A 12,609-nucleotide genomic window follows, 5' to 3' on the forward strand; every position below is an offset into this window, starting at 1 on the left:
ACCTTCTCCCTCAATGTTATTTTTTTAAAAAGCCAAACATCCAAGTCGCCAGCACCCACACCACTTACTCATCATCTTCTCGAGGTCTCTTCAGCGGTTTGGAGTCCTCTTTAGGAGACATGTAAAACCCATCATCATCTGGTTCATCTTTAATACGAGGTGGACTACAAAAAGAAGCCAAGAAAGGTGGTTTTTAATTTCAAATATGAGGTTTCCTGGACACCAGCAACAACTCAGTTTTAAGAAATTATCATCTCCAAAACGGGCATGTCTTCCAGTCCTGGAATGTGTTGTCATCTTAAGACTCCCAAGACCTGAACTGTCATTCTCTGAATATCCACAGACAGCATAAGGAGTCATTCAGTGCCTACTTATTTACCATTTCTCAAGCAACATCAAGATCAAATTCAACTGTTTAGATTTCACTGTGTTCCTTTGAGGTTTTGAGTAAAAACAACTGTAGCTTCCAGCACTTTCAAATGTACTTAACACAAAACTGAAATGCATGTGTGCAGTCAAATAGAGGACATTATTTAGTTTCAACTCAATATCCTTATTGAGCCTGATAAGAGAAAAAGATTATCAACTAAACAAAGATTTGAAAGCTATTCCCATGAATCTTTTGCCAACTAAATACAGAGGCATGTGAAAACCAGAAAAGGAAACAAAGATTTGGCAAAGTTAAACTGATCACACTCTTTTCACTGTCCAAACTGCGGGAAGCAAACAATCCCGTCCCTTTCAACAGACCACAAATATTAAGTTAGGCTCAACATTTTCAGACATAGTGTCTCAAGACCTCAGTAATTTTAAAAAAATTAAAAAAGAACAAGAAAGAGTACATGTACAAGAGATACTATCCCTTTAAACAAACTCATTACTTCTGGATTTCACAGAAGCATTTTACTTATCTTCATAAAGAAAAAGATGTCTCAAGGAGTTCACAGCTACATTTTGAAGCACTTAGTGCTGCTCCACTCAGGTAGAAAGAGTGCCATCCTGGGCTTTCCTGTTCATATATTCAATCAGCAATTTCTATATCAAATTGACTCAGTTTTCAAGTCAACATATGGATTTCGCAATTGGATGGAGTGGGAGAAAAAAAAGCACCATTATACTTTGTAGATCACAGTCAGCAAGAGACATTCTGGAGTCTTATTTTAGCTGGCAACGTGTCCATGAAGCAGAACAAGGCAGTTTGCTCTTTCACAGCTGTAAAGCCACTGCAGTGCTGGCAGATGCAACTCAGGGGAAACAGATACGTGCTGCTGTAAGAAGCCATTTCTGTGGCATCGCTTATGATTAACTAAGACACAAGTCTGTAACACATAGACAGTTGCAAAACATGGAAAAAAAGTATTTGTCTTGTTTAATTTATTCTCCCTTCCAGGCAGAAATCTAGAACTACTGTTCATTAATTTGCTAGGAATTTTATCTAGTCTATTTTAACAGTGAAATATTTCACAACATTTTGTAATAGTAGGAAATAAAGTGCAATTATATTAAAAAAAGGAGATCCGTGACCAAGCTGAACCTTGACTTGCATTGTTTCCAAGACTGTAACATTGCTCATCATACCAAGTCTTAAGGAAGAAAATCAAAACCATCTGAGTGAGGATATTTTTCTCTGGTGAGCTTGTAAAAAAAAACGTTACAGCAGAAAAAAAGAAAATAATTACTTTACTCTTAGCCAGCTTTAGGCCCTGAAGAAAGCACAATTGTGATGGCTCCTCCAGGCTTTTCTCAAACACACACACACAAAAAAATGTTTTGGGACCTAAAGAGGACCCAGTTACTTTGATACGAGAACACACAACTTCCCTGGTGAGGTTAGCACATTCATGCAATACTGCTGAATAGCAGAGGCTGAAAAGAGTTATTATTAACCATCTCCTACACTACGGAACACCTAAAAGTCATCGCTGTTTCCAGGGTATCCCCAAAAGGGCCGGCAGGGGGCGCCTCTTCCCTGCGCCAAGCCTAACTACTTGGTTTGTCATTTTTAAACAGAAGCAAGAAAATGAAACAGATTGAGGAACTCATGTTAAGAGGGCACATTCAAAATATGCAAAGAATAACTAACAGGCATGGACTCGACAGGTATCTTCTCCCAGCCTCTCTGTGTCCGCAGAACATGGTGAGACTGGAAGGATTTTGTTTATTTTTTATAAATGAATTCGTAAAAATGGGCACATGACTGAAAGCTTTGCTTGACTAACAGATACCGACACATCCATCCACCATGCCACAGACCTCCAGTAAGTTAGTGGACTGGATTTACCACCTTAAAGATCACCAATGGCTACACTTAAACAAGTCACAAGTGATCTTAGCTGGTAAAACTATTAGAAAAAAGTACTCAGAAACAATTGCTCGTTTCCAGTTTTTAGTAAGACTACCCATTAATGACTGATACAACAACTAAGCCCAGGAGCCTGTATTATTAGCAGGATTTTTAACAGAGTTGGACATTTAGGCATTTTCTGAAGGTACTTCTGATTTTACACCAGCACCCTTCACTTGCCATGCCTCTTTGCAGGCTTTGGGCTGCAGTCACTTACAGAAGAGACACTTGAGGCAACCTGGAGTGTCTTTATAAGGCCCTGTCTCCAGCAGACTGCCTGCAGCTTCCAGGTACCAACTCTGTAACAAAGGTTCTTTCAACTCCAGCTACCAACATTTCCATAGCTCAATCTGTCCTTGGCAGAATTCAACTACTTCAAACTTGGACAAATCCATCATCTGCAGGCAGATACCAGGTATTTAACAGCTCCCATCTCCAGTTAACTAGGTAAGTATATCAGTTACCAGTTCCCATAATTGAGAATATGGTGTCTGAAGGGGTCAAAAGCATTCCAATTTTTTCCCCAAGACCAAGTGAGAGTGGTCAAACACTGAGCACCTAAGAAAAGTCAAACTGCTTTTTTTTTTTTTTTTTTTTTTTTTTTTTTCCAGATCATAGACCTGACTTCTTACCTGGAGAAACCATTTTCCTTTTCCTTCTTTATTTTTATATCACCAGAAGGTAATTTCATCTGAAAAACATAAAAAGTAGGAGGTGATTAGTGCTGCCCAGACCACTTACGTTTTTCTAGTATGCAACACAGGCAGGATATTTAACTTGTGGAAGGAACCAAAGGGCACTGTGACTACACCTTCGTCCCCTGTAGCCTTTAGTGACCTACATGACACACCAAAAAGGCAACACTTTTGGTAAATCATGGTCAACTCTGTATTTTCTGGCCCTCAATTTCAACAGATTGGAGTTAACTGTATAGTTTTGTCCTTGCACAGAACGAACATGATCTAACAGATTTTTCTGCCTTGACAAAGTGAAATGTGGAGCCAGTAGAAACAGCTCCACTGTGGAATTGTTATGCTTCACCACGGCTGCAGCTAAAGTCCTTACAAATTCCTACCTAGCACTCCACAAACTAAGTCTCTGGGTAGCATTGGGATAATTCTCTCCAGGCTGATAAAAACATGGAAGTATAAGCTACATCTAACCTACTGAGTTTGTAACATTCAGTAGTATAAACCAGAACCATCCTCTTGTCTCTCCCACAGGAGACACATACCTTCTCTTCCTTTCTCTTCTCCTTGTCTTTATCTTTGTGTTTGTCTTTGTGTTTCTCTGAGCTGCCATCTTTGTGTTTGGTTTTCTCCTTGTCTTTGTGTTTCTTTTCCGAGGAATCTTTGTGCTCACTGCAAGACAAAAGCGTATGTTCGCAGAGGGGAACACAAGGAGAACTAATACAGACAGCTTCCAGCAGTAAAGAGTCACTGGGTTTGATCATTACAAACCCTACAAAATAAAGAGATCACCTCAACAGAAAGATCCACCACAGTCTCCTGTCACATGTCATCCATGCTCCTCCGGAGGAAGAGGAACAGGAGGGGGACATACCACAACACCACAGACGCCAAGAGCTCCACCTCAGGAAAACCCCCATCAGCCTGGATTGCTGAGGAAATCCACAGCTGCTACACTTAAAGCTCAACACTTTAGGCTGAATTCCCACTGTCTCTGCTTTTCCTCTTTTTCCTAGTCCACATAAAAGGTCACTGGAATAGAGCCGCCAGTCCCATCAATGCCCATGTCAGCTTTTGCTCAGACAACAGTTTGTCATTGTAGCAGCTCTCATCTCTGGAACTTAAAGAGAAAACCGCTGATCTCTATTATTCCCAAACAGATGGGAAAACCAGAGCAAACAGGATATGAGATGTCCTTGTGTTTATGCAAAGTCAAACAGAAAAGGCAGGAATAATGCTGCAGTCCTCAGTCGAAGCTGTTTCCTCACTGTGCCTCACCACGGTGGTCAAGCAAGCTCTGCTCGGCTGAGACGACCCTGCCATGCAGGACTGGAACTCACCAAAGGTGAAAATCTGGGCTGCTGCTACCCAAGGGTTTGGTGCTATGGATAACAGCATTGAGAGTTTAAATAACCAAAATTCTTTAGACAGAACAGAGGAAAAAAGATCCCCAAGGAGAAGAAAAATCTTCCTTGTCTACATCCTTCTGATTTCCAATACATTTAGGTAAATTTGGAATCACATTCTCAAGTTTTTCTTATCAACCAAAAAGACGCAACTGTTTTCAAATGAAAATGACATGAAATGACCCGATCCTTGGAGCCAGAAAGTAAGCAAACACTCTCAGGAGACTCTACTGGCCGCAAGGATTAGCAGCACTGTTGTGGAAGCCAAGCAGCAAGCCTGTCAATTCAACAGGCCTTCAATACACATTTATAAGGTTGTGTGCACTCCCTGAGGTCATGCTGGGCTTAAAAGCAAACCAAAGAAAGGCACAGTGGAAATCAGCCTCTCTTCTACTGGGCATGGCTAGGCACCAAGTAAGTTGCCCTCCTCACACTGGCAGCTCATGCTCCTCCTTCCTCAGCACTTAACTCCCACCACTACTGCTCTCTGGGATGCACTCCGCTTCTCCTTAGGACTATTCAATGCAATGCAAACCTCTACTAGAAATAGGCAAGCTTCCTTATTTCAGTCATTTCAACACTCAAGTGCAAGTCCAAACTGATCTGGGGGAGCACAGACCTGAAAAACAGCAAGCCTGGAACACCAGGTAGGAGTGTGATTTTTAAAAACTATATATGCTTCAAGTCTTCCTTCTATCATAAAAACCAGACTACAAAAGGGCTGGATATTCAATGGCTACAGAAAACAAGCACCACATTAACTAGCTCCCATAAATCTTGCATGTGATGAAGAGGAAGGCAGCCACAGCCATAAATACACCGACCCATACCCAGCTGTAGAACTGCCGAGTAAAGTCCAACGCAGAGAGTTTCAGAGCCTTGTGTAACACTAGCACAAAAGGACCTGAACCTGCAAAAGGTCTAAATTATTCAAGCTCAGAGTCCCACACACTCCAATAAATATACAGCAGCCTTTCAAGCTCAAGCAGCTGAAGCATGAAAATCCATCACTGAAGTCAGTATATTCACAAACTGTGTCACATTGAAAGAGATCAGTAGAAAGAGAAACCAGTTTCATTTTAACTCTCTAGCAACCTCTTCATACTACATATAAAACTGTAAAGGAGTATCTAAATATCAAAAGGCAACTGGCACTCTTAGAAATAAGACGCACAGCACCACATGTTGCCTGTGAGTGAAGATTCAACAACTGCAGACTATTCTTACCCAGCAGATCGTGTTATGTGTGCTGTGTGATCAGGACATGCAATTACATATGCAGGACATCCTGACACTGGATCTTGGAAATCCAGGAGATGCTTGCTACTCTTGCTCAGATTTGACATCCCAGCTTCTGTATCCTGTTTATTCATCAGTGTTTCAGACTTAAGATACCTATTTCATTTTCCTCTGCTCCAATGAGATTCATTGACTGTCTGAAAGCACAAACCCCACACATTGATTAATCCTTTTTTAACTCAGGAAGATCTGGAAATTCAGACTTGGTATCTTGTACTGTTATCTGTATGCTAGGTACATCATTTGCCAAAGATTTAAGTTTTACAATTACAAAGGCATATCATCATACAGGAAAAAAACATACATAATTAACAAACATGCAAGGCTTCAACCCGTTTTGTTCTCTGCAAGTCTGCTTGTTTCTATTTTCTGACTTGCTCTTATTTGATATTTAAATCCTACCTGCAATAACATGTTTTACTCAGACAATCTGCATCTTCAAAGCACAGTACACGCTGCGATCGACGGGGTTTGTTCTCTAAGGTAAATGTTGCTTGGGAGTTTGGAATAGCAGAAAAAAAAAAAAAAAGCTTAAGTTTTCAAAAGCACCATGCTCCTCGCTAGCAGCCAAAAGCACTAGCTTTCAGTATGTGACTTGCAGAGCCCAGAGATGCACACAAAATGTGACTAAAAGCAAATTAATAGATGACAACCTACATCTGCAAAGCTAATGCTGAAAAAGGTAGAAAAATCCCACTGGCCTAAAAGAAGCAGTGAGAATTTTTATGTTGCATGCTTACAGACTAACAGCTGGAATAAAGACAAAAAGTACTAAAAACTTAGGCTTGCTGAAGTAGAAGCTCAAATGACACCTCCCTCGAAAGACAGTAAGTGGCCACCATTGAAAAGCTGTTACGCAATCTAATCTAAAGCTCAGATTTTTCAGCACTAGAGTCAGAATCAAGAAATCTGGATTCCCGACTCAGTCTTAGGTGTTGGGTTTGGGTTTTTTTAAGCTTTGTTTTTTAATCACAAGACTATTCTTCCCCTTTGCTCTACAAAGCAGTAAATTTCTCACCAAAGCAACAGGGGGCTCAGATGACCCAAGGAAACTGTCTCCAGTTTCACCTGGCAGCTTCATTTTCCTAACAGTATTGGTGGCCAGGCCCTGAGGTTCCGCTTGCTGCTGCTCCTGGTATGTGACTAGAAGAAATTCCCCAGATAAAAATCTGATTTCATGTGCTACTCACGACAACAATGTAAAAAATCTCCAACAAAACAACAACCAAAAAACACAAACAAAAAAGGCATACATTTATTTCCCTTATTTGTAAGCAGACTCCTTGTCGGCCCTATGTGTTTCTAGACACTGGACCACAGCTCTGACTTCAACAACTTGGTTCAAGATTTTCTGACACGTGCAACAATGAGGGCATGTGCTCCTCTTCCCTAAGAGGGCCTGAAATCTGCATCTCCCAGAAAAGCTCATTTGGAAACATGCTGATAACAAAGGCCCCAAGCAACAATCCTGAGAAGAATAACCTTTTTTCTTCCAAAAGCAAAGCAAGTTGCTCAGATATTAACTTCAGTCAGCAAGCCGAGCTGCTTTGGTCTTTCATTTGGCTAAGATACTTATGCGAGCCTCCAGGGGAACACAATTTAACCACCACACTAATCTCAAAAGAAAAGAGAAAGCAACAGGATGCCATCCTTACCCTGAAGAAGGAGTGTCAGCCTTCTATCAGAAAGCTATTTCCAGACAGCCCCAAAGCTATTATTAGGAGGGACTGGGAACAATTTAAAGATCAGAAGTCTATCTTCCTGGCCGATTCAAAACTGGAAAAAAAACCACCCCGATCACTTTTCTTTAAAAAGACCAAAACCAACCAATATAAAAGGTCTTAAGACCACATACAGCCAGATAACTTATCCTGAATTAATTTCTCGGAGTGCTGTGGATCCTCTGTTACCTTTCTTGCACACACCCCTCTGCCAATAAGACAGCTTGAAGCCAATGAAGCAGGACAGCAACCCCCCGGGTAAGAGAGAGAGAACCTCGAGTGCAAGTTCGCCTGAAGACAACTGGATCACAGAACAGTTGCTCACAATCTGTTTTAGAAATACCCAGCCTTGCTGACAAAATAAGATCTTCCTTTTCACCCAGAACATTACAGTTAACCACTGTAAGAGCACTTAAGTGTTTTACACCTCTGAAAGTGCTTAATTCTGACAACCTGCACTGTTGCTTTTGTTGGATTTGGGGTTTGTTTGTTTGTTTTAAGGTAACAGAGTACAGTAGGACACCATATCAATACAGGCAGAACCAGGGACTACGTCATCTGAAGATATCCCACGGTACTGGCTTAGTTCACAGAAAGGCCAGACGAGTAGAAATGCATCTCCTAAATACAACCTTTTTGCTACTAGCTTGCCCGTCTTTCACTTAAGAGTTTAAGTATGAACAAGGGCATCTGAAGGCCTTGGAGAGCTCAGCCTGAAGCAGACGAAGTAGTAAATGCAACAGAAGATGCCACTTCCCTTGAAAAGGTGGCTGTATTTCCCAGTGAGGATGCCTGCTGGAGGGCAGGAAGGAGGAGAGGAAGGGAGGACAGCCACCTGGCAGCAGCTGCTGAGGCTACGATCACATGGGAAAGTCACAAGTGGAAAGTGTTTCCAAAGAATGGCAGATGTGCAGATCACAGCTTCCTTCTTCAAACTACAACAGCTTTGCAGTAATTTAACACCGCATTCTTCAGGTGCCATTTACGTACGTTAATAATCCCTTCCCAGGCCCTTTCCATTCCAGCTTCAAAATCACAAGCTGGGAAGGATGCTTTATCTGAAGTGTCTTTTATTTCCTCTCTCATATTCTCAGCTGTAATTAGCTCGTGACTGGGAATCTGCTACTAGCAAGCACCAGAGCCTGCTGCAAGCAGAGCTCTGCTTGCCTACACAGGAGCTCCTACAATGCAACTGAAGCGTAAAATAACAGGGAGCTGTGATTTTAGTGAAATCTAAAAACACAATAGGGACAGAGCATAGGTTACGCAGCCTGTGTCTCGTTTGACGTAACACAATATTAATGGCAAACTGTGATCATATTCAGACTAATGCATACCAAGAACGGCTGACTGTGCAGGGAGCATTTCAGAAACAGAAGGCACACCAGCAAACGACAAGTTTTCAGCTGGCTTGCAGTATTTTATGCTCACAGTTAAGAGGGTTATCATATGGTATTACAGGGAACGAACACGTGAGCTCCAGTGCTTCTGCTGGGATTTCAGCAATACAATAAAGAAAAACCTGAAATGACTTTTCCCGGAGTTGAAAGAAGTCTTTTCAGCAATTTTCAGATTCACAGAGCAAGCCTTCAGCAAGAGGAACAAGATAAAAAGCTGGACTAATCAACAGCTGATAAAAATATTAAAAACTAGAACAGTATTCACAGACTGAGACAAGGATCAGGCTTAGCATGTACCTTCTGTGGACGTGTGAGAATCAGGTATATTACTAAATGAAAAGCAAGTATTTTTACTACTGGAAGGCAGCGTCACACATGAGAAAGTTCATCAAGGTGAACTGTGCACTCAAATAGGGAATGAAAACAAACCCACAAGTGCTAGAGCATAGGGGGTGCTGAAACACTTTTTTTAAAATTGCTTTTTCCCTTCTACATCAGATACCCCTGCCTCCTCCTGCCCCCTATGCACACAGTTCTTAATCATTCAGGATCACATAATAAATCAGAGGAGATGTGCAAGAAGTCTGAACTGAAATTTATCTTCATTCACGACTAGCAAATGCCTGGAACCTGTGTTTTTCCTAGCAAAACCATAAAACTTACACGATGCCAGTGAAGATCACGTCTATAAATCCCTTCTGTGTTCCACGCTTCAGTTTGTCTCAAGCTGTGATCACAAGAGATTTAGTAAATGGAGGAAATATGCAATCTGACAGAAGATTTTTCTTCCTGCAGCTCAGATGCTTGTCACATTGACAACACAGATCAGTGCTACAAGAGCAGCCTCTTTGCTCCCCTTCCCCATCACAGCCATTCCTGCACTCCCCAGTCTACTGGCAGCCCACACTCCATGCACAAAGCCCAAGAAGACACCTGGCAGAAAGACACTTGTTGCTGTGAACGCTTCTGAACTGATCTCTAACAAGCCTTGGCTTCAAAGGACCCATTATTTTATTATTTTGTACATTCTACTTTTTTGAAATACTTGTCTCCCACAGATCAGAAACCTACTGCCACATCAGATTTGTTTAATTTTATTTTTTTAACCACCGACATTTATATTTAATAGGTGTGTGTTAAACTTTCTTTTGGGGATCGGGAAGTACAGGGCTGAGCAAAGGAGCCAAAGAAAACATTTTGCTTGATAGAGATTGCTCTATAGTGATGCGGATTTATTCTTTGATATGGATTTTTTCTTCAGTGGGCTTTGCATTTTCTTTCCTTGAGGGGTGACTGAGAAGATCTGAGGCATACAAATGTTCTCTCTCAGTTTACTACAGCTGTAAATGAGTGGTTAAGATACAGAAGTGTCATCTTGTGAGTGGGAGAGGAAAGCAAGAAGCAAAATTAAGAAGTTCTACATACGACTCCACACACTTCTGCCATATGAAATCAAAATTATCTATTTTAGGTATTTCTGAGACTTATCTTGGCAGTTTAGATGCTTCAAAGTCTGGATACAGGAAACATTTATTCTCCTGCATTGAAGTTTCTCTGCCTTCTTGATGCAGGTTTCATTTTAAAAGCCTTTTTTAAGTGTAGGGCAGGAAATGAAATTGTCAAAACTATTACAGACAGACATAAAAACGATCTGCTTCAAACACAACTAGACAATGCTCTTAACTGTGTCCAATGTCCAATGCAGTACTGTACTTCTCAGAATGCAATTACAGGACTCTTTACACACACTGTATAAAATGCCATGGAGATACAAAGCCAAGTTTCACCAACAACAATGGGTTGGATTTCTGCTAAAGCACCATTCAGCCTCTGAGAATTATCAAAGATACAGCACAACTTTTGCAATAACACAGCAGCTTTTCTGAAATACTGAATGGCTTTTCTGAAGATTTACATGCAATTCTATTGATCCAAGATACAACTTTCCTAAAAGATTAATTTTCAATTTTAGAAACAGGTGACAAGCTTTTATGGAGTGCTTTAAGAATTCCCCACACAGGTAAAAAAACACTGGAAAAAACACACATTCTTGTTACCTTGGAATTTTTGTTTAATTTCTAAAGGACTAATGGGTATTTTTTCCCTTGTTTTTCATTGTCAAAGTAGAAACTTCAGTACAGGCAGGTTTTACTCCTTCAAAAAATTCTTCTGTGCAAAAATATCCCCTATCAAAACAGCTGTCACAATCCTCAGCAGGGCAGAGGCTCTAGAGGTCTGCTGTGGACCCCTGCAACTGGGTTCAGCTGATGTTTGTGCTGCAGATGGGAGGTGGTGGAGGGACAGTAATATGGTGGCACTGCTGCAGGGCTAAGTTTAGGAAGGGGCACTTTGTCACCTTTGTTCATAAAAACAAGACCTTCAACCCAGTAGTCTCTACAAGTCATAATGAGAGGGGGCGTGACCACGTAAATCTCGTGTACGACTTAAGAGGTTCACCACTTACCTCACTGCAAAGGGCTTAAAAGAGCTATTGAACTTAAAGAGGTTGTGGGTTGGTTGGTTGGTTTTTTGGTTTTTTTTACAAAAAAAAGCATTGCAAACCTGCTGATGACAGCTTGCTGTCAATAGTATGCTACCTAGCAGATATTATCCAAAAAACCAAACACACTTAAGGTGCCCCTTCAAGGTGAAGGTGCCATTTGAACAACAGGTAAGAAAGTAAATGCTTTTCTAAAGAAACTCTTGCTATAGAGATAGCATCATGAGAACAGATCCACCAGTACATCACTTTGTTACAAAAACCAATTCAAGTGTGTCATCCAGAAAAGCTTTCCCAGCTGCACACTTGAAAAACTTGGAAACCAAGTTTTCTAACCTGTCTAAAAACCTTCCAAACGAAGAGTTTCCAACAGGTTTTGAATCCATCTCCTAAAAATGCAACCCCTTTCAGTTAGCTTGCAAGCACAACTGGGTGACATTGGGGAATACAGACGTTTACCAGCCCAGTGTCATGAAAGTCAGTGGATGGATTGAAAAACAAGTATCCATTTTTAAGCCCAGCTGATGAGGCACTTGTTCCATGTAGATCCATACAAATTTCTGCACGAGGAACCTTTCTTAGCAGTGATGGCCACTGCAATCAAGTATCAATATAAACTGGACCTAGAACCAGCCCTTTGAATGGTTCTATTACGAAGGGCTAAGCCAGACTAATGAAATGTACGCAGAGCCCTCACTCTTCTTCCCCAAAAAACAATTTTGCTTTTGGTCTTGTTACATCACAAATAAGAGCCCCCTGAAATAGGGAAATTCTCCAGTATTTCAAAGCAATTTATTCCTGTCCCATTGCTGGTAAAATTAAAAGCTATTAAAAATGGCATAGTGAACAAATCCCCCTTCCACAGTGCAACCCAACTGCTTAGCAGTATGACAGTGATAAGACACTGTACAGTCACACCAGCCATCCTAAAAATCAGATTTCTCTGTTCATCCTGGCTCTGTCCAGGGAAGTATTTTGGTATTGTGACTGCAGTAACAGAACCCAAACAGAAACTCAACTTGCTTCAGTCCTTCCCCATCCTGTCCCATAACTCACCAGTCCGGCCTCTGCCATCCTTGGATTAACACCTTCCAAGTGCACACTTGCCAGCAGCCTGGCCACAAGTACATGCTCCATTCAGGTTTTTCCAACAGCTCCTCTCTAAGCAATTCCCTGCTCACCACTATCTTCTTCCACCTCCACCTCCCCTGTCGAGCACTGCTGGGCTACTTCCTTCACAAGACAACGGT

At 41.3% G+C, this 12,609-nt stretch overlaps 1 protein-coding gene across 1 annotated transcript in view; it reads right to left on the reverse strand.

The window, feature by feature from the left end:
- Positions 1 to 12,609, reverse strand: part of TOP1 (DNA topoisomerase I) — a 68,988-nt gene that overhangs the window by 23,849 nt on the left and 32,530 nt on the right. Inside the window, exons 4-6 of the mRNA XM_037402008.1 lie at positions 3,579 to 3,705; positions 2,977 to 3,035; positions 69 to 164 (exon numbers count right to left, since the gene is read on the reverse strand). Coding sequence (XP_037257905.1) covers positions 69 to 164; positions 2,977 to 3,035; positions 3,579 to 3,705 — 282 coding nt within the window. The remainder of the gene's footprint in view (positions 1 to 68; positions 165 to 2,976; positions 3,036 to 3,578; positions 3,706 to 12,609) is intronic.

This window comes from Falco rusticolus, chromosome 10 (assembly GCF_015220075.1).
Source record: "Falco rusticolus isolate bFalRus1 chromosome 10, bFalRus1.pri, whole genome shotgun sequence".
Classification (NCBI taxonomy): domain Eukaryota; kingdom Metazoa; phylum Chordata; class Aves; order Falconiformes; family Falconidae; genus Falco; species Falco rusticolus.